Genomic DNA, 24,245 nt, shown 5'->3' with positions numbered 1-24,245 from the left:
AACGTGACAATGGAAATTTGTTTTTCAGTGCTCTCATATTATTATTTTTTTTCCCAGTTGCTCAAGAAGCTCATAGAAGGGATACTCCCAAAGCAGATCTAGAAAATTGTTACTAAGACTTTAAAAAACAGCTATTCCTTCTGGGTGGCTTGTGGCCTGATTCTCCGTGTGCGGAGAGTTGATACTTTTGAAAAGTCTTCTTTGAACTGTCTCACAGCTTCTAAAACTGCTAGCCCCTTTGAAAAAGTCAGCTTGCATAGACGACCCATTCCTTTAGCTGGTATTTTGCTGACATGAAAAGAATGCTTATAAGTGAAAGACCTTGCTATATGCAGTTTGTGTTTACAATACTGCACATGTTGCTTAATGTCTGTCACTATTCATGGGATTCTTCCCTTATTCACAACTGCGAGGAAGTCAGATTTGGTATGCAGAAATTCCTCATAGCAGAGCATTGTCTTTGGAAAAAGAAACACAACAATATATATATTTTATCATTCCCTAGTTTGGAAATTGCTGTATATATTTAGGTGTAGAAGTTTCATTACAGGTTCTACTTCTTTGTTTATTTATAACCAATTTCTCGTAAAGGTGAATGCATGCAGTGATAGGTAAGGGATCTACAAATATAAATGAGAACAAAATAATTTCTTGGTCCAAGGTGTTGGACCAGTCTGTGCTTTTCTATTCTGTTGATATTTGCCAAGTCATAGGCCTTAAGTGCTTTAAAAGAAAGCAGGAGAGGTGATGGAATAACATGAATCATTTTTCCATGCTGAGGCTGTCCAGCTGTGACCAGGCTATAGTTTTCTGAATCTAATCTGCACACAGATTGGCATTCCCAGACAACACAAAGGTTATTTGAATGCAAAACACGTGCAGTGGCCAGTGGCTCCCAAAAAACCCTGAGGAAAACCAAGACCTCTCTGTGCAGGTTGCTGCTCTGCTACCGGCACCTCAGCTGATGTGTCAGGTAGAAGTGCTTTGCCCCAGGTGGATGGACCAACTGGACACAATTGATCTTTAATTACAAACATCCTAAACCGTAATGAAAAGATCCCCAGGAAGAACCTGGCCTATATGATCCTGTCCTGCCCGTGCTGAAGTTGATATAAATATAAGAGGTTGGAAAATAATGATTTACCAAGCCTGAAGACCAATACCCATGGGGTCTCCGACCTGCAATTCCATCACCTGAAAATCCCGAATGTCTTGAGAGGACAAATGCATCTCTCCCCAAACTGCAGCGACCTGGAAAGTGTAATAACGGCACTTTTCTTGGAGATCCTCAGCTCTACTGACGTGCTGCTCAGCCAGTTTGAACGGCGTGGAACAAGCCAGCTCCCTTTAAGTTGGCCAGCAATGCAAACCAAGTTAAGCTTATGTGCATCTATAATGTATGCCTGTATGTATGCCAAACTTGGACGACATTTTGGCTGGCTTTTGGGGAGCTGGCTAAAGATATTCACCACTTCCTTTTTGTTTTGTTACTACCCTGACAGTCTTTCTAGCAAATGCTCTATTTTTATTTGACGTGTATGCACATGGTCCATTTCCATGTGTGTGCTCATAGGAATATATTTCTGCTCTAGCTTGCCCTCGCTTGGAAAGCTGCTGCTAGGAGTTTCTTGTAGCAAAATGAAATTTCGGAAAAAGTCCAATGAAATTAAAAAGCTGCACAGCAAATTTATTATTGTTATTATAGGCTCCCATTCAGGAAAATACTTAAGTATGTGCTTAAGTCCCATTGAAATCATCAAGACTTAAGAACATGCTTAAAGTCAAGCGTATACTTCCTCTGAATTGGGATGTATTTCAGCACATGCTTAAATGCTTTCCTGAACTGGAGCCACAGTCAACAAGAGTGTCCTGTGATGCACAGGACTTTCACTACAAGATTTACTTCTTGCTTGAGACCTACCAGTGCTACACTATGAGTATACACTTCTTAGCCTGCCTCTCCGTTGGTGGCACTCCAAATAACTTACTGGCTTTTACATTTGGACAAGAACTTGTGAAAGAGACTAGAAACTGGAAAAAAAAATGAGCCTTGCTAAAGCAATACCTTGGCTTCTCCGATCTCATGTTGCAGCCAACGATTTTTCCCTACAATGGAGATCTGTGCTATTGTGTGTGTGGTATAATTACTAAGACAGATTTTTTTCTTTTTAATGGCACAATAAATAGGATATTTCCTGGCCTGCTCTGCATTTCAAATAGGATTTTCACTTCCCCTTTGGGTTCTGAGTGTAAGGAGAGTAAGTGTCAAAAGGCAGGCGCTTTCCCAATTCTAAAATAGAGAGAGTGCAATCATGTGCAATGTGAATCTAGATTTTGATTGTAAGGATGATGAAATCAATTCTCTCCTTAATCCTTACTTGGAAACATTTGGGTGAACTAGTCTGCCTGCTTTTGCTAACTTGTTAAAATCCTTTTGAAAAAGAAATGTATTTTAGTGTCATCAAAAATATCTGCCTACTTTACCAGAGAGTCCAAGAGAGCACTGGACAGAACGGTCCCAATGCAATGAAAAATTAAAAGAGAAGGAAAATAGATAAAACCAAATATATTCTCTTCCTGGAGAAAGCACAAAGGTTTCCAATATGCAGCTCTTTCCAGTGCTGCCATTTTTAAGCTAGATGCTTAGTCATTATTAATGACAGTATGTTGCTATAAAGCTTCTATATTTGGGGAAGAACTGGAAGCAAAACCTTTTTCCCTCTTAAGGTTAGGTATAATAACATACAGTTGCCTGTATGCATTGCAGTCACTCTGCATCTACCAGTTGGAGTATTTCTGGAACCAGTGAGGAAGTTTATTACAGTTATTTCATTTAAGGCAAAGCAGTAACCTGAACTTGAGTAGAGCTCCCTGTTCGCATCATTCAGCTATGCTGTGCAGTGGTTGGAGGCTCTCGATATTGCTGCTACTTTATAGAAGTGTTTGGCACAAGCTCATAAAATCACCGAGACTTTTTTTCTCCCTCCTGAAGCCTCCTGTAATTTTGTTCCCTGGTGACGTGTTGGTACATCCCCTGCTTGTGCACACAAATATCTTTAAGCTTTAATTAATTCATTAAAAATAGCTGAATTGTTCAAGTGCCTTATAAATAACAAAGGAGAATACCTTCTTCATTCTTGTCATCACTCAGACGGAGGCAAGCAGCTGCTGTGATGCTGGGGGTTTCCTAAGGTGATTACACTGAGTTCCAGGGCAAGACCATGCATCAAATAGTGTGTAGTACCTAAATGTCACAGGCCAAGTAGAAAAGCATCCTGTTTTGTAGCTAACCTAATAAATATAGGTTTAAGTGAAGCAACGAGAGTAGAAAGTGATGTTTCCAAGATGGAGCAAAAGAATCCTCCAGCAATTCTGCCTCCACAAACTCCAGGCTTTTCTGTTAGTGGGGTCTACATACATCTCATCTAGATTTCATCAGGCTCAGTCGAAATGAAAAGTGGCCAGATTCATCTTCTGGATGTGCTTCCCTGCCTTGCCCACACAGGGGGCCTTAGGCATCTCAGGGAAACTTCAGTGGGATGAACACTGGCCAAGGGGTCTCACCCAGCAAATTCCTGAATCCATTTTACTCTTCCATGGTCGCTCTGGGAATTTTTTGTCTGAAAAGGTGAGGTGTTTCTCCATAGGGCAAAGGAGGCATTGCTGTTCTGTGGGGAGGAAGAGGCTCTGAAACCCTTTCACAGCACTGAGAATTACAAGTGCACATTTTAAAATCTCAGTTTCCTTGATCCTGGCATCCACAGAGCCTCAAGTCTATAGCCGATTGCAGTCATTGAATCAGCAATATCCAGCGTTACTGGCAGGGAAGGTGCATATTTCATCGACTTGCTCCTTTCTGTAAGCAGCTGATCACTTTTGCTGTGCCTCAGGGAAGCTACATGAGAGAGCTTTTGTGCTCATTTGTGAGTTGCAGCAGGGATAAATGGTGTTTCTACAGCTTGTCAATTATTTGTTCTTTTCTTTCTGTCCACTGTTTGAGTTCTTGATCTTGATTAAGGTATTATTTAATTCCTGCATTTCTGAGCCCTTAAGCTGAGACAGACACATAATAGGTTTGCATTTAGTCACTACCAGGGTGCTTTAAGCAAGCTGGTTTCCTTTGAAGCTGAAAGTGACGAAGCCTGGGAAGTTCTCTGTTCTTCCTCCTCTCCTCCTAGTAGTTAATAGACTTCACAGGTAATCTCAAGACACTCTGATAAGCCTTTGAAGTTATTACCCACTAAGTTTTTGCTCTTTCTGAGTGCTGAGCATTGAATTGCTGACTGCTGTTAGAAGCAACGAGAAAGGATTCACAAAACCAACAGAGCCTTGCCTATAATTTTTGCTAACAAGAGCTGAATTTGATGGATAAATTGTGTTGCTGGGGAGATTTTGATTCTGTTCCCTCCTCTGTCACCAGTTTGCCTTGTGATTTGTGGTAGCATTTTCAGTTATGCCAGTCACATGAGATCTAAACCCATGAGTCAGACTCCACCCAAATCATGAGCCTGGCTTCCAGATCCAGAAGCTTTGAAAAGAGATCATACCATACTGTGTCTTTAGTTTATCTTTCGTTTCTGGAATTTCCTCTGTGTATTCCCAACATGTCTCTAGCAATTACTGTTTTTCACTCGTCTGGAAGTGTTCGGAAGACGTTCTGACCATTTGGAGCTGTTGGAGGCCTCGTTTGACCTACACAATTACTTTTGTTTTTGATCTCCAAATGAATATTATTTCTTCCAGACTCCACATCTTTTGTCCTCAGTGATTTCTGCATCCCTTTGCCTCACATGACCCATCACTTCTGTCCCTTCATTGTCATTCAGCCACTCTTTCCCACCTTCACGCCTCTCCGGTCTTGAGAGGGTTTTTCACCGTTGCCTTTCAGGGTGGAGGAAGTACAAAAAGATGCACATCTGGGTAATCCTTAACCTTCCTACGAGAATATATAGTTGGAGAGTGCAAGGAAATGGCCTCTCTTTCCTGAGAAGCTGAAATTTGTTACTTGCAACACAAGAAGTGGGTTATGAGGACTGGCTGGAGAGTGCCTCCATGCAGGATGGAGACCCATAAAAGGGCTGGTGCTCTGTGTGTTATGGCAATTCCAGACCCATTTGCTCAGAAGGTATCTGCAGGACTTGGGAAATCAGGGTTTTTTACTCACTTTGAGGGGAGTTAGGTGAAGAGTGAATCAGATTCAATGGAGTTAATAAGACAAAGTAAGTCCAGAGAAGATGGATTGAAGATGGATGTTAAGTGGGAGACAACCCTTCTGTCTGCACTATTTTGCTCTCTAATTCAGTGGTCAATCTGTTTTTCCTTCAATTTAAGGTTTGTAATATATTGTTTGCAGACTCTGATAGCCAACTCTGCTATGAAGGGTATGATTAGACTGAGATGGTGAAAAAGCCAAGGGGAAATTTGCTGTTGTGTCACTGTTTTTCCCTATGGCATTTGACTCTTTTTAGGAGGGCTAAGAAGTTACAAGTTCTTGGCAAGTGTTTATTAAGCCAAAGCCAAAACAATAAACGTAATTTCACAGTAATTATTGCATGCAACACTGTGGTGCCTGGTATTCCCATGGTAACATTGTCATTGTTCTGCCATGGATTTTGGAGAGCAGAGCTAACTATTTAATTAATAAAGTTGTGCAAAATTAGTATATTCACATGCCAAGCAGTCAGAAAGAAGCATCTTCTCTTGCTCATCTCATACCATACCACTACTTTATCCACAGTGTTTGCAGGTTCTTACATATGCCATGTGCCAGGCATTTGGCTGATCTATAATTTCAGGTAGAAGTGCAGCCAAACTGTACCCCCAGATCCAAATATCTCTAAAGTCTGAGTGTTTGATACTGAATCTGAGCCCAGAGAAAAACTCTTTACATAGCCCTAAACTTTAAAATGGGCTGTCTCCAAGCCTTGAATCCACACTCTCTCCATATTTTGGTGGATGGGAAATCTGGAATTTGTTTTTAAACCCCAAATTATCAAAAGCTGTGTTGAAGACATGAGAAAGATTCACGACGCCTACCCGATAATCTTTCAGCTAAACTTTTCCTATGCCCATTGTAGCAACTGGACACATCTCAAAATGTTTCTAGTTGGTCTGTGAACGTTTCACAAAACAGCAGTAATTAGAAGTGATTCTTTCTTTAAGATAGAGAAATGCCACTCCACAGCTTGAATATTAATAAGATAAAATTTATGAAAGCAAGCAGAGTAATATAATATTTTCTCCAGAGGAAAAGGACATGTATTTGCTTAGCTCTTTCATCAGCCATTTTCAGACACACTCTGTGTGCATAAAATACAGTTATGCAACCCATATGGGTCAACAAAGGAAGGTTGGTTGCTTCACCAGGATTATAAGACTCTTTTAAACACAATGGTACCACAAATTAAAATGGAAATCTATCAAAACCATTATCGTCTTGAAAGCTTTGGCCACAAGCGTAATTATTGTAGAAGGATGTTGTCCTTGGACACAGCTTTGGCTCAGTTCAAATAGTGTTATTTGTATCCCTCTATGGCTTAAAGTCAGAATTTGCATGGCTAAAGACCATAAATTTTTAAAGGAAAAAAAAACACAAGCTGTTTCCTTAGTACTAACACTAGCAGTTTTTTATTGTTTTGTAGTGGTTTGTAGGCAACTCATTAGGTGCTAGAGATAGGAACAGACTGAATGTGGCGGCTGAAGTCTGCCTTGAACTTTGGAAGTCTTCAGATGCAGATTTCTATCTGGATCCAGTTGTTTGTGTCTGAGGCTCTTTCTTTACTAGACACGAAGAAGAATAAGTGAATGTTAGACATGTTTGAGTTTAAATCCACTTCCAAATGTCCCCATTTTGGATAGTAAAACAGTGACCCAGTGATGTGCAATCCACAGATTTAGAGCAGAAAACCTGAGTTTCCTAGCATGTCAATGCAGCAGGCAGTCCTGTAGGATGGAAGTAATTGAACATACAGTGAACATATGGTGAGAAGAATATACAGTCTTCTGGATGTTGCTTGCCATAAGTAAAGGACACATCTAGAGCCAGAGCTGTCCCCACGAGAGGCACCAGGTTGCTTTCTCAAGCTCCTGCTGAAGGCTGAATCTTGGAGTAACTCCATTATGGAGCTAATGATAAACTAGATAAAATAACAGGCACTGTAGGTTATTTTTGAACTTGTTATTCTTCTTTCAACATCCAATTTCCATCTTGAGGGAGATAAGTGACTAACATATCTGAACTCTATTTTTTGTCTTTTTCCATCCCTCAGGCTGGTATAGATGGAGAAAGCATTGGGAACTGCCCCTTCTCCCAGCGTCTCTTCATGATCCTCTGGCTCAAAGGAGTTGTGTTCAATGTCACCACTGTTGACCTGAAAAGGTAAAAATTGTTCAGTTTAATTGAAAGTAGTTATACGATCCAGTGTTTTTCCAATAGAAAGGCCCCACCAAGTTCAGTCAGATTGGTATCTGGCTTAGAGAGCCTGTGGTGCACAACAAAATAGTTGGGATTCAATTCTGTTATTTCTTTTTGCACTTGTGGAATGTTTTTATATTAAACAGGGTGTTCAGGGTACTTTAAAAGTATTCTCACCACAAACTGCTGAAGAAATAGAAGGGCAAACTGATTTTGCAGGAACCGTAAATATCTTTGCAGCTACCTGACCATAAAGATTGGTGATTCCATGACCTTTTTTCTCTCTGCAGAAAGCCAGCTGATCTACACAATCTGGCTCCTGGGACCCACCCACCTTTCTTGACTTTTAATGGAGAAGTCAAGACAGATGTTAACAAGATTGAGGAATTCTTGGAAGAGACTCTTGCACCTCCAAAGTAAGAACTTGGGATTTTTTCAGTCAATATGCCATTTCCTAGGAATGAAAGATGTCCTAAGAGGAGTTCCTAAAAAGCACTCCCTCCTACGATCTTTACTTACAGGAGTAATATTTATTTATGAAACTTGCTGGCTTCAGTGAGATGACTTCCATGTGTGAAAGTTACTTGTATGACTAATAACTGCAGAATGTTTTCTCTGTACACATTTCAGGATGCCCTTGTATGCAGAATTAAGGAGACCAATGCTAAAAAAAAAATAAAAAATTGTAGGGGTCTGGTGTCCACATTTTACAGAGCTAAAAATAACCTGGAATGGATGCAGAGCATTGCCACACAAAATATCTGTGCCAGTAAAAGTGTTTTATCATGAAAAACTGAAGGCTTCTGAGTTGTGTGGAACCTTAAAAAGGTTGGAAGGGCAACTGACTGCTGAGTACAAGGAGCTCTGGAGTCAGAACCATATAAAATCATAATCAAAATCAAAATAATAACCAAAAAATCATAACCAAAATAATTCAGCTTAGAAATAGGGCACAGATTTTTCAATATGTATGAATAAGCATTGGAACAAACAACCAAGGAACATGTCAGATTCGCCAGATATGCCTTAGTTAGTCAAGCATTTTGGACTTAGTACAAGGATAACAGAGAAAAAAGATTGCTGGCTTGTGTTTTGGACCTTAAAATCTATGAATCAATGAAAATATTCTCAGTTCCTTATGGAGCATTTTACCTCCAACTGAATGAGAAGCCATAGGACCAGTCATGAGGCAAGAGATCAGGTACTTAAGTTTTCTGTAGTCTAGTCCAAGACCTTTGAAATCAGTAGGAGTCGTTAGTTCATGTTGATCTTTCAAATCAATATATTCCTTTGTGCCAGATGTCTATAAAAACAACAATTCGGAGACTGAAAACTTTATGTTCCTTCACCTGGCTGATGCTAACACGCCTTGCTATTACATCCTGGCAGACATTTTCAGCTCAGGGAGTTAGACATGACTGCCATTCATAACAGAGAGAGCTGGCTGCCAGCCTCCCCTGCATCTTTCTGGAAATTTATGCTTCCTACTGATTTAAGGCCACTGTATCTTGGATGGTGGTCACATAAAGCACCAGTGTGATTACCTTTGTCCTGAAGCCATCCCTGTGTAACTGCCCAAATCTCTGCCTTGACAGATACAGATATCATTAAGAGGGTCTTGCCAAGCTGTTGTTTTGAGATAAATGACAATGCTAATTGCAGTTTCTCGTAAAGGGCTTTTTAAAAATGTCTTCTTTTAAATTATATTTGTAATCATGACTATAGTGCTGGTAACACGTTGTTACTCTCCAACCTCCTTTCAGATATCCCAAGCTGGCTGCTAAGCACCGGGAATCAAACACTGCTGGAATCGATATCTTCTCCAAATTTTCTGCATACATCAAAAACACCAAACAGCAGGATAATGCTGGTGAGTAGAGTCATTATCAAATGTGCCGGGGAGTTTTTGTTCTTAGAAGCTGAATTATTTTGCTGTTTTCTCCTCATTTTATTGTAAACTGTGTTGATGATATCAGATACCACTGCTGATCAATTTGAGATGGTAGGTTCAGATGTACTTCACATGTCCACAGTCGAATTAACTACATCTATACCAGTGAATAAAATAGGACAGAGAGCATTCAATAGTAGCCAAGCTTCTTCATCGGAACAGGATCCCACAGAGCTACTAGAGGTGGCTGGTGGCTTGCTCTAACGCTTCTACTCGGCCCAGGCACTTCTTGTGAGGAGTGTTGGTTGTCTGGGTCCAAAATTGTGGCAGCAATAGACACAGTACTAAAAGTTTAGTACTGGATTATTGGTGAATGAACGAGCGAATGAACGGAGAGCAATCTGTGCCTTTTTACCCTGCATAATTTCTTAGTTGTAGACATTGACACCAGGCTCTCCCACTTATCTCGTGGTTATGCTATGGTAGTATAGCTCATTTGCTGACATAAACTGAGTCATATTGTGACATTAAATAGGAAGTAACTGAATGGAAATTGAATGAAAGTGGCTTTAAGAAATATAATTGCATGCTGTACACTCCAGACTTTCCCTCATACATTTGTGTCAAAAGAAATACCCTTCCCCCCCCCTGAAGCTGGATGCCATGCATATTTACACGCATCCTACACTCTCTTCCTAATGAAATCACTTTTCTTCTCCACATTCCTTTCCCCCCAGAGAGGCACAGCTCCAGCTAGTGCAAGCTCCTGTTGCTCCATGAAAGCAAATGGATTTACACTGTCAGATCCCTTGAGATGATCTAGCAGAGAACTTGCAGTCATTCATTGACGTTCATCTTACCTTGTATTACTAATTTCACAGAGACCTAAGGCATGCTAAACACCATGCAGTCATCACATTGTTCAGAGAAAAGTAGATTTTTCAGGTTCCAACTCTGCCACAGATTTCATTTGTGCGATTATATTTCATTGCCTGGGGCTGACTCATGAGATGAAAATGGGGAAACGATGATTTATGTCAGATAAAAATCTGCTCCTTAATATTTTTTTGTGTTGTTAACAGAAGGAAATAATTATAGTGCTTCACTTTGCAGGGATGCTAAAAAGTTATTTTTTTTTGTCTGCTGCCAATGGGATGCTCAGCTAACCTCTGTAGGAAGGCTTGTAAAAAGAAGATAAATTAAGAGTTAACTTAAATAGATGTTACAGTTAAAATAAATATCTTGGCCGTTTACAAGGAATTTTTATGGTCCATGATGCAACTGTAAGCCTTAAATTCAGCTGTGCTGTCCCTTGTATTCTAAAACTGTCACAAGCATTTGTCCACATGTAAAATCCTGCTGTGTTGCTTCTCAGTGACTCTGCAAAATGCAGATCCCTGGACTTGTAAGGGCTGGCAGCTCCTGCTGGTAATAAATGGCTGTCCTAGAGGTGTCTGCATCTGGCTGCAACCAGTGCTGGAATTCAAGATTGGATATCTGCTACTGTGAGATAAAGAATCTAACCCTGCAAAGTGCTCCTGGTGGGCTGTCTACATTTGTTCCATCTCCAGTGTGATTAATGGGAGCTTTCCCTAGTTCTGCCTAGCAAACTTGGTTTAAGTACTTTTGCAAAGAAAATGAAAATCCTTCTCCAAGGCAATTGAGCATACCATGGTTATAGGGAAAAGAGATAGTAAGCTGCAAGACAGCAACAAACTTTGCTCTGTGCAAACTTCCTTACCCCATTTTGTTGCTGGTTCATGCTCCTGCGATAAGCAGACACACACTGGTACTCAGCTTTCCTCTTTGAAGTAGATAAGTGTTTTTAGCTTAATTTTTTACAGCTGGAGTGCTGCAGCACAACGAGAATAAAGCTGAGATGAGCAGAGTACCTACGTGTTCTTTGTAGCACTGTTGTGAAGTGCCTGAGGACCTCTGAGTACTTGGGTCTGGGAGTAGAGTCTTACAAAATCTGGGAATTAGACCTCAATTTTAGCAGAGTAATTGACTTCAATTTTTCAAAGGCTGAGCAAGAAAAGTGTTTCCCTTATCTCAGGGACATTTTACCCACTGAAACATCCTTTCCAGTTCATCTGAACCTACAGTAGTTATTCTCAAGGCTGATTTGGATGGCAGATAATGAGTTAATTAAAAGGTAGCTGTGTTGAATTTCTTGGGCAGAGAAGAGATTATGTGCAAAAAAGAAAAGAAAGGAAAGGATTGTATCACTGTATACATAATTCCTAATGCAGCTATTTTGGATGGGTATTTGTTTAAATTAAAGCTTCAATCAAAAAGGGATCTGGAACTCTAGCCTTGATCTGATATATGAAATTTTGCAGAAGATTTTGGCAGCTTATCCTCCCTATGTAACAGCAGAAATAATTATATATTGCTCTGTAAAAAGAGAAAGCAAATTCTAAATATATTACATATGATATATGATGGTGTATGATATATAATAGGTGATAAATGATGATATAATATATTATATATCGTAATATAATATATGATACTATACACTAGATACTATACAATTAGGAGGAATGTCCCTTTCCTATCTCCATGTGAGTAGGTAAGGTCCAAAAAGAACAGAGGTTGCTGCTTGTGGCTATTTCCTATACACAGCAACTCGCAAATAAATGTAATGGCACGTCTCATATCCATCCTCTATTTGAGTCCTAGCTTCAGCTGACTCAAATTTGTGGGTTAAACTGGAAAGCCACACCAGTGACTGGGACATCTGTTGTACATGATCAAAATAGAAGAACACTTGTCAATAAAACCAAAGCAGAATGGAGACCCCAGACTATTACATCAAAAATAATTCTAATTGTTTTTGGTTGGGAATAGGAGAATGTTGGATACCAAGTATCCTAAATCACCAAACATCAGGTTGTTTAAATTTTAGTCTCTTAACTTGGAAGTCAGGGAGGTGAATTCATTGAGGCACGGGATATCAGGATGGGAATTTGTAGCATCCACTGATCTCTAGCTGTAAGAAGTGTGGTTAGGTAAAATTATATATGATCATTCTTCAGGGCATCCTGGTTTAGCAGAGATCATGAGATCTAAGTAACATGAGCTCTTACTACAGCCTGTGGCTATGAAATCTTTGCGGAAAAGTGGTGTGAAGTGGTTGGGATTATTAATGAGATTTACACAGTAGGAGGATACTGGATGTGAGAGTTAATGAGAACCCAATGCATGCCAAAGATAAGCCTAAACTAGTGTTTCTCCCAGGAGGGTTTACAGCTAGGGTTGTACAACAATTTCAGACTTCAAGTGATGCCATCACTTGGCTATTTGTTACGGAGAGGTGGTGAGAAGGCACTAATAACAGAGCCTGTAGCCTTTAAGCGTCTGATTTTTTTTTTTTAATTATTTTTTTTTAATCCCTGAAAGTGGAAATGTCATGAAAAAAATAAGATTTGTAATTTCTTGGTTTAGTGTTTGAATTCTTGCATGTAAGTAGACACAATGATACATATGTTTGTTTGTTTCTAAGATTGTGATACCCTCTGCTGGCAAATATGTGAATGTATAAAGCAGGAAGCTTTACAATCAAGGATGAAACATCTCCCTGAAATACTAGGTTTCCTTCTGCCAAGACAGTTTCCTCCTACAAATGTGACATTGTCAGAAGAGAAGTGCTTCATAGAAACTTATGGATTTTGACAAAATTTTCAAGGAAAAAATTGTATTTTTCTGGATGAATTTAAATTACTTAGAGGTACAATGTTTTAAAATCACATAGAATAATAGTACTTCCCCCACACCCATTTCTTCTCTCTCGCTCTCTCTCTCTGTCTCTCTCTCTCTCTTTCTATTTTCCTTCCCTCCTTCCTTCCTTCCTTCCTTCCTTCCTTCCTTCCTTCCTTCCTTCCTTCCTTCCTTCCTTCCTTCCTTCCTTCCTTCCTTCCTTCCTTCCTTCCTTCCTTCCTTCCTTCCTTTCTTCCTTTCTCCTTGTTTTTTTCCTTTTTATCCTTTTTTTCCTCTTTTTTCTTTCTTTTCTTTTTTTTTTTTTTTTTTTTCTTTTTTCTTCTGGATTCATGCAGTACTTCATTAGCCACATGCCATTATGTTTCATGTCTGGCACAGAAACAGGTGATAACCTTCTCGTGTAAGGCTGCATGGCAATATGTTATTGATCATGATTCATTCACTTACCAAAGGTATTTGGCAGCTAGACTGCCCTGATTTAATAGCTCCCTGAATCTCTGATGCTTTTTTTCCATCTTTGTTTTGCTAACTTTTCTGTCTTATAATATAAAAATGTTGAAAGGTTTGGAATGGGCTGGCTAGGGCTGTAAGCCCAGAAGCAAACATGCTCATGCCATATCAAAGTCCCACCACTTTTAAGCTTCTTGAAAGGGAAGGAATTGATTCCAGATTCTCAGGATGTGGCAAGCTGTGTTTAAAGAAAGTGTGTGCATTTATTATTTCAAGTCACTTCAATTACAACGGGCTTGATTCCTTCCACCCCCCATGTCACTCGATAATTTTATAACAGACCTCTCTGAAGGAGTGATCATCTCATCGCAAGAACAGGGCCACATCTGGCTTAGATAGCGCAACTGGGTTATTCAGTCCTCCGACCCTTGCCACTGGACTTGGCCACTCAAAATTATGAGAAGTGCTCATTCACTTCATGGCTCATTCTCCTTCATGGAAGAAAGCAGTGGCAGTATTCTTCAAAATTATCTCTTCCTCAGGTTCACATTGCTCAAGTTTGCATGACAAATCTGAGACTTTGGGGCTGCTTTGCAGCTGTGTAATATCCAGGAGGCCTTGTCTGAGCATAAGGAAAGAAACCAAGGTCCTGGGAGCTTACTCGGGTTCCTTTTGTTGATGCTGAGCAAATCACTCAAGCTCTGTACAGTAACCAGGGTAGTAGCAACTTATCTATTCATCAGAGGAGGATGCAATTTAATTAATTGGAATGCTGTGTACGTATTCAGTATCCTGCTTATTATTTTTCTTGCAAGCCTGTATACTGCAAACCAAGGGGACAGCCTGTAGTAACCACCCATTAACCATTCCGCCTCAAATTCTAAGTTCTTTGGCTCATAGAATGAGCCCTTTGATTTCATTTATGAGCTTAAAAAGTTGTTCTTGAATTGAGTTCTTAGGGGGCACCAGCTCCAGTGTGGGTGGGCGCATTCATTAGTGGTACGGAAGGATATTTCACTGTACAGCTCTTCAGAAGGCGCTGAGCTGGGAGACCACCAGCATGATTTCGTGCACAGGAATTTCCAGCCGTCTGACCAGAGGACTCCACGTGTCTGGTTTGGATTTACATCAAGAGGCCAAAAATAAAAGAGCATTTAAATCATTAACTTACATGTGATTAAATGCTGTTCACCTCTTTCAGTAGCTACATCACACTCTGTGGTTAAGCGCGTGAGGTGGGAAATGTCTCTCTTCGTGTGCTGAGTGTGTGTGCATACAGTAGGTATGCAAACATGGACAGGGCTGGGATTAAGGCTGGCCTACATCAGTTTTAAGCTGCTGTGACTCTGTGGAGTTTCTTCTGCTGAGAAGAGTCAGACACCCCATATAGGTAGGTGCACAGGCTGGACAGTGTGCTCTGGTCCTTTCTAGAAGCCATCGCATACCTCCTTAAACCAGCAGAATAGTAATTCCCTCCAGAAACCCACCTTGAATATTTACTGCAGTGATGGATCTGCGGTGCAGACCCTTTGTGGTGAGCTCCTTGATGTTGTGGGTCAGCTGGTGTCATCCCAACAAATGGGGTCTGGTATGCTCTCCATCACCATACAGGCAGGCACAGGGGAGCACAGCATCTTTCCCCAAAGCATCTTCTTGCCCACTGGGGAAGGGCAGCAGGTCACCTTGCTTCCTTCCAGCCTGGCTTTTTGCATCCAAAAAGGTCAGGTTGTAGCTGTGACACAGCTTGTCCCAAGCCTTTGATCTTTCTGTCATTTTCTGTGCCTAAAAGCTTCAGCCCCTGCTCAGCAAAGGTCTTGACAAAGCTCCTGTTGATTTTAATGGAGCAAGGTAAAGTAAAAAAGCTGTTTGAATGCCCTTAGATGGATCAGGAGTTTCCTTCAGCAGGAATCTTGGAGCAGGCTCTAACTCAGGACCGATATTAATGCTTTACAACTTCTGCATAGATTTTCAAGGTGCCATATAAATATATAGGTATATATGTGTGTCTGTGTATCAACTTGCCATTAAATTTTTCCTTCTTCCTCTTTAGTTGCAGAATTTCCCTTTTCCACCACAACCCCCTACACCTGTCCAAGACCCGGCATGAGCCATAATTTGTCCTACACTGTGATGATATTAAGTTTTCTCTGTCGTGCAACCAGGATGGACTAGAAATAGATTTTAAAATCATTTTAGAGAAAAGGAGTTGCTTTATGATGGGCTTTCTAACTATGGAACGTCTCAGGATGACAGATCTTTAACTGTGGCATTTTGACGGACAAAAAAGCTATTTTAGAACATTTTAAACAAGTTTTTATGGCTCCCTCTGAGCTGAGTACTGTTGGGTTCGCGGTAACTAAAGTGCCTGGCAGCTTTACAAAACCAGTCCTAGTATAAAAAAATACCCAGTCTTTAAAACATATGTAAAATAGCTTTTCTGCAACATTTGTGGCACATAAAGTACCGAATACATGTTGGTGAGTGTGATATAAAGATTTTATTGCCGTTCATTTGGGATGACCCGTATAACTCACTCATGATATGTTAATAAAACTGTTCTCCGCTCTGTCTTTTTATAAAAATACACAAATAAAGATCACTAAAATAGTGGTGATAGCTGTGTGCGAACTTGTTAAGGAGTGCAACAAGTTGCACTCGGCATCCATCCTAAATTGCGTTATCTCCACTATGCCCAGTAATCAAAGACCAGTCTTAAAATGCTCAGAAACAGCATTTTACAGAAGAAGTTTGCTGGAGAAATAACTTTTTGAATACTTCCCTCAAAATTATTCTGGCTGGAGGCCCAGAGCCATCAATATTCTGTCTGGTACCAGTGACAGGTTTAAGGACCGATATCTTTTGACCTGCCAAAAGTAAGAACTGAAATTTTATGCCATTGGAAGGAAGAGGTTTTCAGTTTTCCAAAGTGATAACAAGCTATCGCCTTAACCTTAGAAGCATGTACCTTACTAGGGAAAGTTTCTGAACTTTCGTATCATTTAGTTTTTTTTTTTTATTCCTCTAAGACCTTCCAACTTAATTTTGCTAATTAAGGCATGAAGATTTCCTGATGGAAATGAGAAAAATAATATTTGAAGCCAGTAGAAGACTAGAACTCTCTGTAAGTCCAGATGTGGTCAGACTGCAGGACCTCCAAGGCAGGGACTTGGTAATGCTGATTAGCACACTTAGCTGCAGGCTCTCTGGGAACAGTAAACATTTACCATTAATGTACTCACAGACATCATTTTCTGACACATCTGTGTATGCATGTCAATGTAGCTCTGAGAGCACAGCATGCCATATGGAGGGAGAGAGAAAAAAAAAAAAAAAAAAAGAAAGAAAGAATAGATATATTTATACACATATGTGACAGAGAATATGAAAAACCCTAGAAACTAGGTGACAACATGTGCTGAAGTCCACAAAGTTAATGGTGCGCTCAAATGACGGCATGTTCCCGAGCATTTGCTGAATCAGGGCCTATATGCACAGGCCAGGCCTAGACTGAAATCCTTGCAATGGGAACAGTAGTTGGCAGATGCTCTTCTTTAAGAGGGAATTATTTCCCCTGTGTGTTTGAATATTCCTCCAAGTGCTGCTGGCTGCACTGGGATTCTTTGTTCTGTTTCCCAGCCGAGCTCCCTCGCTTGCACACAGGAGCGGTAGCACAGCTGGAAATGGATTAGAGCAATCTGGCGGCAGCAGTCCTGGGAGGAATTAAGTGCCTCGCTGCTGGAATGGGAGGCCTAAATTACATTATTATTTAGGATTCAGTTTTAACTTCATTGCTCTGCTGTTTCGCACGGGTGGGTAACTCCACTGGTTGCCATATACTTGGTGCATCTTACGCATGCATCAAGATTTCAATGGAGTTATGGCATTACTCAGTAAATATCCAAATCTTACATGAGCAAATGTCTAGAATTAAGCACCCAACTGGTCCTACGATCCCAAGAGGGTTCATAGGCTTATATTTAGCAATGGTAGAGTGAGCTATCACATGAGAGAGAGCCCGGCAACTGGCTCCTGATTTTGCTGAAGTAAGTTTGCAAAACTGTTAGTGACTTCAAAGGGAGAAGGATTGGCCCAGAATCTGTTTTTCCCGAAACATATTTTTTTGTTTTATGCATGCAAATGTTCTTCATAAAATAAGTGGGAAGAGAAGAATGAGACAACTGAAAATCAGTGTTGCTAATTTTCTTTATTAAAGGGGATCTTAAATAGTTGACATTTAGCTTGAAAACAGTGCTGGAAAAAAAAAAAAAAAGGTGACTAAATGAGAAATGGAGACGCAGTTCTTTTCTAATATCCAGATTATTATTATTATTATTATTATTATTATTATTATTATTATTATTATTATTATTATTATTATTATTTTTTTTCTGATTGAAAAAATAAGTAATTTCACAGAGTTTGAGGCTAGAAGGACCTTTGGGTTTTTTATTAAGATCTCTTGCAAAGCACAACCCAGCCAGTTTCACCCATTAGCAAATATGTTAGTATTTCAGTCCTTTAGAGTATAAGTTATTTTCCATTTGAGCAGAGAATAGGAGAAACTGAAGTTTCTTTGATGCACAATGCCCCTCTATGGGGGAAATATATTGAATGAGAGCTGCTCAGATGATGGCAATAACTGGTCCATATTCTGCACTGCAGAAGGTGAATCCCTGGTGACTCAGCGAGTCAAAGCTGAAAAAAAAATATTTTGAACCTTAACCTGGAGTCAGGATGACCCTAAAAGTGCGAGGAAGGCATCTACGCAGCAATACTTTATCCTTGAGTTCAAGGCATTAGTCCTTCTAATCCAAAATCCAGCTGCTCCCCTGATACTGTGATCAAATATTGAGAGATGAGATTTAATTGCAGTTACTGCCTTACTATCGAATAGCAAATTCTCTCTGACAGTGAGGGTGGCACAGGCAACCCAGCTCCGTCCTTGTTGCAGGACATCAGAGATGACACTAAGGATGTAAAAGTACCTAGACTGTGTCCTTCCCATGCAGCATTATCCCTCTCTAGACCGGTTTCTCCCATTTCTGCCAGAACTGGATTAAAAATCCCTTTTCTTAGTCCCTTTATAAACACCCCAAGAAGTTAAGTCTGCCTCTGCTCCCTCCTACTTGTTCCTTAAACAGTGCAGTGCTTTGGCAATGTGGAAACTGAAATTTGTCCAGCTTCCAGCCATTAGATCTCTCCGTGCCTTTGTCAGCAGAGCTCTGCTCACATTGCTCACTCACACCTCACAGATATTTTGCCCGTGGGTGAGTAGCTGCACACATTTAGCCTCCTGGCCTTCTCTCTGATAAGTCAAACAAATAAACTCTTCAAACCTGACATTTTGAGGCTTGTTTGCCAGTCCTTGAGCACTATATTTTTGTTCTCCTTTAACCTCTCTCTGGAATTTCCAAAGCCTTTTTGCATCGGGGACACCAGAACTGGGAAAAATGTTCTTAATACTTGTCACAACAGGGTTGTTGCAAAAGAGGGAGTATGACCTCCTTACTACTGTTTGGAAATTTTTTAGGCATCCCAGCATAATTTAATCTTTTTGCTGCTGCTCCTTTCAGAACACTGAAGTTAAGGCACAAGCATGATGATCCCTAAGTCATTTAGTGGGGTTTCAAAAAAAAATCTCAAAAGCAGAGAAACAGTGGGATAGACTAAAGACGCGAGTCATTTGTAATTCTTATTGTCTCATTATTTATTTTTTTAATATATCTCAGTAATGATTTTTTTGAGCACAAAGGACACATGAGAGGGAAACAGCAGTGCCTAGCCAGCAGAACCTGAGGATACCAGAAACATTAAAATAAAAATAAGTTGAGGCTGAGATCTGCTAAGTGAACAGAGGGATTTGGGGACCCAATAAGCTTTAAAATTTCATTCTCAGATTCTGCTGGCTAGGCATTGCTGCTTCCCTCTCATGTGTCTTCGCTGCTGTTTAAGTGAAATAACTTAGTTGGAATTGTTGGAGTGCAATTGGGATTATCCCGCTGTAAAGAAAAGGGGACTTTATTCCACTATACCTCCAGGATTTAAATAAATTAATCTTAAAGTTGGAAGCATCAACAGCCTGTAGAACAATTTTCTTTGCTTAAACATTAGAACACAAGGGGTCCCCACAGCACTGTCACAGAAGCCCAGTTACATGCTCTACCAGAAGCTAACTTTCCCCTTATTTTAATGCAGAAAAATGTAGCTAATCCTTTTTTGTCAGTCCCAGAATCACCTTGATTGCTCTGTACTAGTAAAACAAAACTTCACACTCAGAGTAAAAACACAGTACCTTAAAAATCAAGATACCAGAGTGATAATCTCATGCTATAACTAAATGGCTTGATAATGCGTAGGGATTTCTTTTTTTTTTTTCTTTTTCTTTTTTTTTCTTTCTTTTTTTTTTTTTTTCAGGGTTCTGATGCAAATCAGCTGCTGCTTGTCTACACTTGGTTAGGGACACCTGCACAAGACTAGCATTGCAAAGGTCAGGATTAGGCCCTTGGGGACGTGATCTAGAAGAGATGCTTGTCACTTACATGCTGCTATAGGGTTACAATGATTTGTGAAATGCAAGTTAGGTACTGCCCTTCCTGGGGCACTTGTAGGCCAGTAGTTTTACATTCAGTTGCTTCCTGCCCTCAGGGTCACTTGGACTCCTAGGAGACTTGGAAATGAACCTTGCTTTTGGTGTTTCTCTAACACCTGGGTTTTCTTAAAAAATAGCTCCAGTTTGGAGGTACTCCAGTTGTGTTCTTCATGATAACATTACAAACATTATATTTATTTCTTGCCTCCACATTAAAACAAAGAAAAGGGAAGGAATAAACATGAGATTTAACCTAAAACTACAACCAAGTCAAAACAAACTTTCTAGAAACTTGAGAATTATGTGTTTAGTTTTCTTTTTGAAGACGTTATCAATTCACCTGTTTCAACAGGTTTAATTTGGGAGTAGGACAGATGCTACCACAAAAATGGGATGATGTCTCTTACTTTTGTTGTAGTTACAGTTTATTTCTCTCTAACCTGAAACAAATATTCATAGCTGGTACATTACTGCTTTTACCAATGTAAAGTTTGTGGTTGAAGAGTGCTATCATCCTTATTTTGTATATGGGAAGTAGAGAATTTAAATCATTTATGTAAGGTCATGTAGAATAGCTTGGAAGAAAAGACTTGAACTCAGGTCTCCCAAATCCAGGTAACCTCCTGTGAATCGTTGTGCTCTGGCTGAGGGAAATTTACCTGGGGAACTGAGGTTTCTGCTCAAGTATATAGCAATGTGCTTTTTGTGGAGTTTGACAGGTCTGTCAAAATATCCCAGACCTTTAGGATGAAGCTCTGATTGAGCAGTCCACATTCTAGATGTTTGTAGATGGGGTAGGAAGGGAAGGGAAATTCCTTTAGTGTTGCATTTTAACATTATTAATATATCTGCCCTGGACAGCTAGGTTAGACTAGATACCTAACATTTAGATAGCTGAAGGTAGACAAGGTGAGTCCCACCCATAAGTACCTCAATAGATTTTCTGGTGTCTGGTTTCCTAAGGTTGCTTTGGTTATCTAATGTCTCTATTTCAGCTCCATGTTCCCCTGAGATCTGGCTGCAGTGCTCTTGGGGTTTAGCAACTCCACTGCTCTCAGTGGACATACACGGAATGTATGTACATGGAAAATATGTGCCTATTTATGCTCGGTTCTCCTCTGTGTACACAACAAGGTCTTCATTGATTCATTAAACGAGTGGAAACAGACAGGAGGATTGCTACTTTTCAGCATGGGCATTTACCTTTATTGTGGGAACATGCTCAAGTCTCTATTCTAGTGAATATTGAATTATTTATCTAGAGTGGAACATCTTTAATAGCAGAGGTGACTCACCCCAGAAACTACCTTTGGCCCAGAGTTAGGCATCTTAATGTCTTGGATGCATGGGAGCCACACCTTCATCCTTCTCCTTTTGGTGACTAACCACTCATTCGCCTCTCAATATAGATCCTCCTTAGAACTGGGGATTTTATAGGGCAGAAATATGCCTGGAAATGGGATGTTGCAATGCTCAAATCAGTGATGTACTTGCCCTTTGGGGTGTGAACCCTAAATATCTCAGTAACTTTAAAAGAATGGTGGGTATTATCCTAACATCACTTAGGTGAACTGTGAAATTATAGTCCAAGGGTGGGATTCATCTTGCCCAACTTCACCTTCCCGAAAGTTAGGTGTCTAGTCTGAGCTAGTCCTTTAGGTTTCATGTGTGATTCGTGCAGCAAGAAGGGCATGAGTGGCGTGAGTCACCAGCTTGCATCAGGTGTCGGGCAGCTGGAGGGGATTGCTCTCCAGAGATGCTCTGTACCTCTGGGCAGAGAGGGAGCCTACAAAACCAGCTGAGACGAGACACCTGTCTTTTAAATGGCTAAACAGAGGAAATCAAGGCAGCACTCAAATCTCCAGGGTTGTATTGAAATCACGGGGAGAAATATAAACTGTTCAATATGCAGTACAGTGGCAGTAATACGTATTGCAGTTGCAGCTCCTCCATGTGAGAAGGATTAATCTATCCAGATTAAAGTTACAATACTCTGTTCAGCCTGCCTGAAAAAAAAATAAAAAATGAGCAGGATGTAGAAAAAAGAGAGTGAAAATATGAATCCTTGGTCTTTAATCAGACTGTCAGACTAGTAGAATGATATTATTTTCTTACCTTAAATTGCTGTTTCTTAGCTGGTTTTCCTCTCCTACCAGAAAACAGTATTGGGTCTCATATAATATCAAACTCTGTGAATCTGGAAGTGATCAGGAAAGGTGGTTTGTTTTTTTAAAGGAGAAATAAATCTCAGATTGTTTGTGTGAGACTGTGAATATTTATGTACTGTTCCCTCTCTTCCCTCATTGCATATTTCACCAAGTTCATTTGCGTGTGTTACAGGATAAATCTTACTGGAGGGCAGTGGAAGAAAGCAGTAAAAAGAAAAAGCATCAATCAGTTGTCCAGGGTAGCAGCAGGAATCATTGTTCATTTTTGTACATGGATCACTGTTTGTTGAACTTGCCTAGGCTTGACAATTAAGAAACTTGCAACTCTGCTGAGGTCAGTCTCAAGTGATTTCAGATGATAGATACAAATGCCATCATATTGCTGGACTTCAATGACTTTTCAGTCTTGTTGTCACAGTGCTATCAGTGGTATTCCCTTTTGAAGAGGGCCACATATATTTTACTTTGGCTTGGACAAAATATTTTGTGATAAAATGTTTATTTGACAAAAAAAATACCACGGGAGGTGTTGGTATTCTAAATTATGGTCAAATGTGAGCTGAATGTGGTGAATAATGACTTTTGAAAAGAAAAAGTATTTTCTCCTAATCTTTTTGAAACAAAGGATTCTTCTTTTTCTTCCTCTTTTTGAATTTGGAAAAAAAAATATGAAAATTTTAATTCAAAGATTATAAATATTTGGAAAGTCACCTGAAAATGATTGAACATGTAGGCATGACTTAAACAAACAACCTAAAACACAATTTTCCTTTTGTTTTTAACCTTTGGAAAATTTATGTTATTTTTCTTTAAGACTGTTTTAAAAATGTAAGCAGTTTTACTCTCTTTTAATGTAGATCAAATAGTTTTTATGTTTAATTTGACCAAAGAATCAATTGTTCTTATTGCTTTTATTGTGCTGTCCATGCTTTGCTGTAATAACCAGCAAGTAAAATCCTCATCCTGCAAATGGTTCCACTCAGACACGTAAAAAGTCATCTCACCCAATTTTAGCTATTTTAAATTTAGGCGGCCAGTCTGCCTGTTCTCAAAAGAGAGAGCAAGGCTCTTCTGGTGGTAATTCAGCTTTTCCTAGGCTACTATTTTAAGATGGAATGATTTGCCTTCCAGTGGCTCCTTCAGGCCACAGAGATTGGTGTTTATGTGCTTTGTCTGCTTTGCTATTTCTCCTCGTCCCAGCATTAAACAAGGAAGGAAATATTTGAGTTCAAGGAAGGGGAAGAAGAGTCCTTGTCTGACCTCTGCAAATGCAGTGGGTGTGGATGGTCTGAATCAGTTTTACTTTTTCCGAACCATTTTTCTTTTACTACTTTCTAGTTACTTTCCATTTTGCTTCAGCCTTATTTGACCCATAGAAAATAGAGATGGAAACAACCTACGACGCTGGAAGTTTTATGGCCACTATTATTCAGGAGGTCAGATTAAATGATTCTAATAGTCCTTTTTTGGCTTTAAAAGCTGCTGGAGAAATCCTAACCCCACTGAAGTCAACAGCAAAACTTTCACAGGCTTCAGTTTGGCCAAAATTTCACCCAAACTATCTACTAATGAATCTTTGAATCTGGCCCTTCTCCTGACTTGCAGGATTGCTCTGTGCATTTACATTTTCCTATGTTTTGTTCAGTTCAATTCAGCAGTATAAATGTTTCAAGACAGAAGGATTTCTCTTTGTCCCCTGGAAATAGTTGCACAGGCTAATAGTTTAAGGAAGTTGTTGCTTGAAGAGTTGAATAACAGAGCCAAATCTGGTCTTGGTTGAACTGGAGTAAATATGGAATAGCTTGTTGACAATGTGGAGTTACTCCTCTTTTATGTCAGTGTAACTGAGAGCACAATTTTGCCAATTATTAGCTTTTGTTACATTATTTGTATTTCTGTGCATGTCAGGATTTGTTAATCTCATTGTTCAACATCAAGTAACCTTTTGCTGAAAACAGAGCGTCATTGTGAATTAGGTATCATCAGCTAAATTGAACCTCACCCCGTGCA

General features: G+C 39.8%; 1 protein-coding gene across 1 annotated transcript in view; it reads left to right on the top strand.

Moving 5' to 3' along the window:
• Nucleotides 1-24,245, top strand: part of CLIC5 (chloride intracellular channel 5) — a 59,767-nt gene that overhangs the window by 19,356 nt on the left and 16,166 nt on the right. The window contains exons 2-4 of the mRNA XM_084284284.1: nucleotides 7,269-7,378; nucleotides 7,705-7,830; nucleotides 9,178-9,284. Of these exons, the coding sequence (XP_084140410.1) occupies nucleotides 7,269-7,378; nucleotides 7,705-7,830; nucleotides 9,178-9,284 (343 nt within the window). The remainder of the gene's footprint in view (nucleotides 1-7,268; nucleotides 7,379-7,704; nucleotides 7,831-9,177; nucleotides 9,285-24,245) is intronic.

The sequence above is a fragment of the Netta rufina genome (assembly GCF_964035555.1).
Source record: "Netta rufina genome assembly, chromosome: 3".
In the NCBI taxonomy this organism is placed as follows: domain Eukaryota; kingdom Metazoa; phylum Chordata; class Aves; order Anseriformes; family Anatidae; genus Netta; species Netta rufina.
The sequence above is the reverse complement of the archived record's forward strand: the minus strand, read 5'-3'. Positions and strand labels throughout refer to the sequence as shown.